This window comes from Aplysia californica, unplaced genomic scaffold, assembly GCF_000002075.1.
Source record: "Aplysia californica isolate F4 #8 unplaced genomic scaffold, AplCal3.0 scaffold00016, whole genome shotgun sequence".
Taxonomy (NCBI): Eukaryota; Metazoa; Mollusca; class Gastropoda; order Aplysiida; family Aplysiidae; genus Aplysia; species Aplysia californica.
In genome coordinates, this window is record NW_004797286.1 from 412452 (window position 1) to 414763 (window position 2312).

Consider the following 2312-nt stretch of genomic DNA (forward strand, 5'->3'; position numbering starts at 1 on the left):
CCCCCCTTTTAAAAAAAAATTCCAATCCCCCCGTCCCGTTGGTTTAATTTTGGACCACTTGTCCACCCCATTTCCCCTTTTATTCCTTCCCCATCCCTTTTTTAATTCGATACCTTAGATAACGTGCATTCACGTTCTACACTCTCTGTGGGGGCAACATAGGGTCTCTTTTACGTCATGCGGGAAAGATGAGTTCAGGGATTTTAAAAAGGAAGACTTCAAAAAGACTTATACTCAAAAAAAGGGAGGGGGAAAGGGGTGATGCACGCCTTTTAAAAGACAAACCCTAATACCTCCCCCCTCCCCCTTTTTTCGTCAAACAAAAGAGCAGTATACAAGATCTCACCTCTGGTTCCAAAAGGGCATTTACATTTGTATCGTCCAGGGCTGTTCTCACAAGTCCCGCCATTCTTGCACACGACACCACGACACTCGTCAGTGTCACTCTGACAAGCGGGTCCTTCCCAGCCTGAAGGGAAACTTAAAGTAGTAACTGTTACGTAGTCTAAACAGCAGGGGGGGGGGGGCAATATCTCTTCAATATCACGAGGTATAGCGCAGACAGGTGCTAACTTTTATGTTAAAACCTTACTACAAGGCCCCTTTTGTAAGTCAGTTTAAATAATAATGTAAAGAAACACATTGGGACGATAATGGCCAGTTACAGATGTGATAAAGCGGTAAAAAGCCTTACGTTTACATTAATTTATCCTCCTCTTATACCCTTTTCGATGTCGCGCTTAGAAAGAGGCGTCTTTCTGCTGCTTGCTGGAAGGATTGGGTTAAAGTCAAGGAGATGCTGGGAGACACGTCAGTGTTTTCCTGACTCTATCGATCCAGGTCTTTCTTGATCGCCTATTACCTTTGTTGCCAATAAATGCTGTGTTATAAACATGCTGTGCTGGGTGGTATGTGGGTAGTCGTGTAAGATGCCCGAACCACAGACTTGATTCTTTGGCACGGGATGAGATACATGACGTCATTTGTGTCCACCCTTTCTCTTATCTCTGTAGGATTTTTATTTATTTTGTCGCTCTTGATCTTTTTCTGCTTTTTCCTGAAACATCGCGTTTTACAGAGAGCAGCTTAATTCAAATGCAACAGGTCTTCCTCAGAAACAGGGAAAACTGTGTAAATGCCATATAAGTAAGTCTGCTTCTAAATAATCAATAGGAGCAATCTATGCCCGAGATTATATCTCGCTGTTTTATCTAATAAGCCTTAGGCCTTAGGACACTGTTTATAACCGTGTGTATTTTATTCATGCTTTAAAACGCGGATTGCTTTCGGTTACTGGTTATCCCTTCCACGACAACTCACTCTACAACGTCAACACTTCATCGTGTCTTGCAATGAAGGGTCTCGCTATCTACACTGCGAAGTGCGAAGTGTGTTCAACCTGAGCGTCGGTGTTAGAAATCCCAAAAAGGGTCTGCTGTAGAAGCATGGGTATTTTATTTGTAGGCTTGGGGTTTTTCTCTTTGCTTTCAGACTTGAATTATTATAGCTGCACAATATTTGCTCTAACTTTTTCAGCTTTCAGTAACATTGGTCTTTTTGTACTAATGCACGACAATTTGCAGGAAAACTTTCATTTTTGTCGTATGGCAGTCTTCCTGGACTTCAGTAAAGTGATGATAACACAATATGTATAACGCACAATATTATGCATATCTATCAAGGAAAACCGGAACTTTCAGTAAAACGAGTTGTTGCACTGAAAGATCGGATTGAAAACACTCGCTTGTGACCTTATCATGTAATTGCGGGTGTCAATTTTGAGTTTCAAGTTTTTCCGAATGCAACACTTTGAATATCTTAATCACGACTTCAAATAGTTTTACGATTTTGATACAGAAAACAGACCATTTTCATTCTGACATGGTCTTAATAACCAAAAACGGCCAAAAATGTTGGATAGAACTTTGTAATTCTGGGCCAGTAAATTTTCGAGAAGAAAAGAGGTCATCTCATACAGGTGATCCTCGTCTTGGACAGTAGCATTACAATATCGAATAAACGCAAGAGGAAAGCAAGAAGTGGTCTTTAGCAGGTTCGACAGTATATCGAATGCACAATGAAATCCTCCCTGCCCTTTTCTCTCAGTCCTCGCTCCGTTCTCAACCAGTGCTCAATGCGAGTGTACCTTTCTACCCTGACTTGTCCGGAATGCAATACCTATAAGCATAGACTTGTATTATAATATTGTGACACTGTACGCTCTGATGTAACTCTGGATCACTGTGGAGAGCATCATTCGACTCTATCTAGAAATAGAAACAAATGAATGAAAAAAGGAGGCCGGTGGGGGG

At 41.4% G+C, this 2312-nt stretch overlaps 1 protein-coding gene across 1 annotated transcript in view; it reads right to left on the minus strand.

Moving 5' to 3' along the window:
- LOC101853429 overlaps positions 1-2312 on the minus strand; it is a 20001-nt gene that overhangs the window by 5751 nt on the left and 11938 nt on the right. Inside the window, exon 7 of the mRNA XM_013085681.1 lies at positions 347-469. Within this exon, the coding sequence (XP_012941135.1) occupies positions 347-469 (123 nt within the window). The remainder of the gene's footprint in view (positions 1-346; positions 470-2312) is intronic.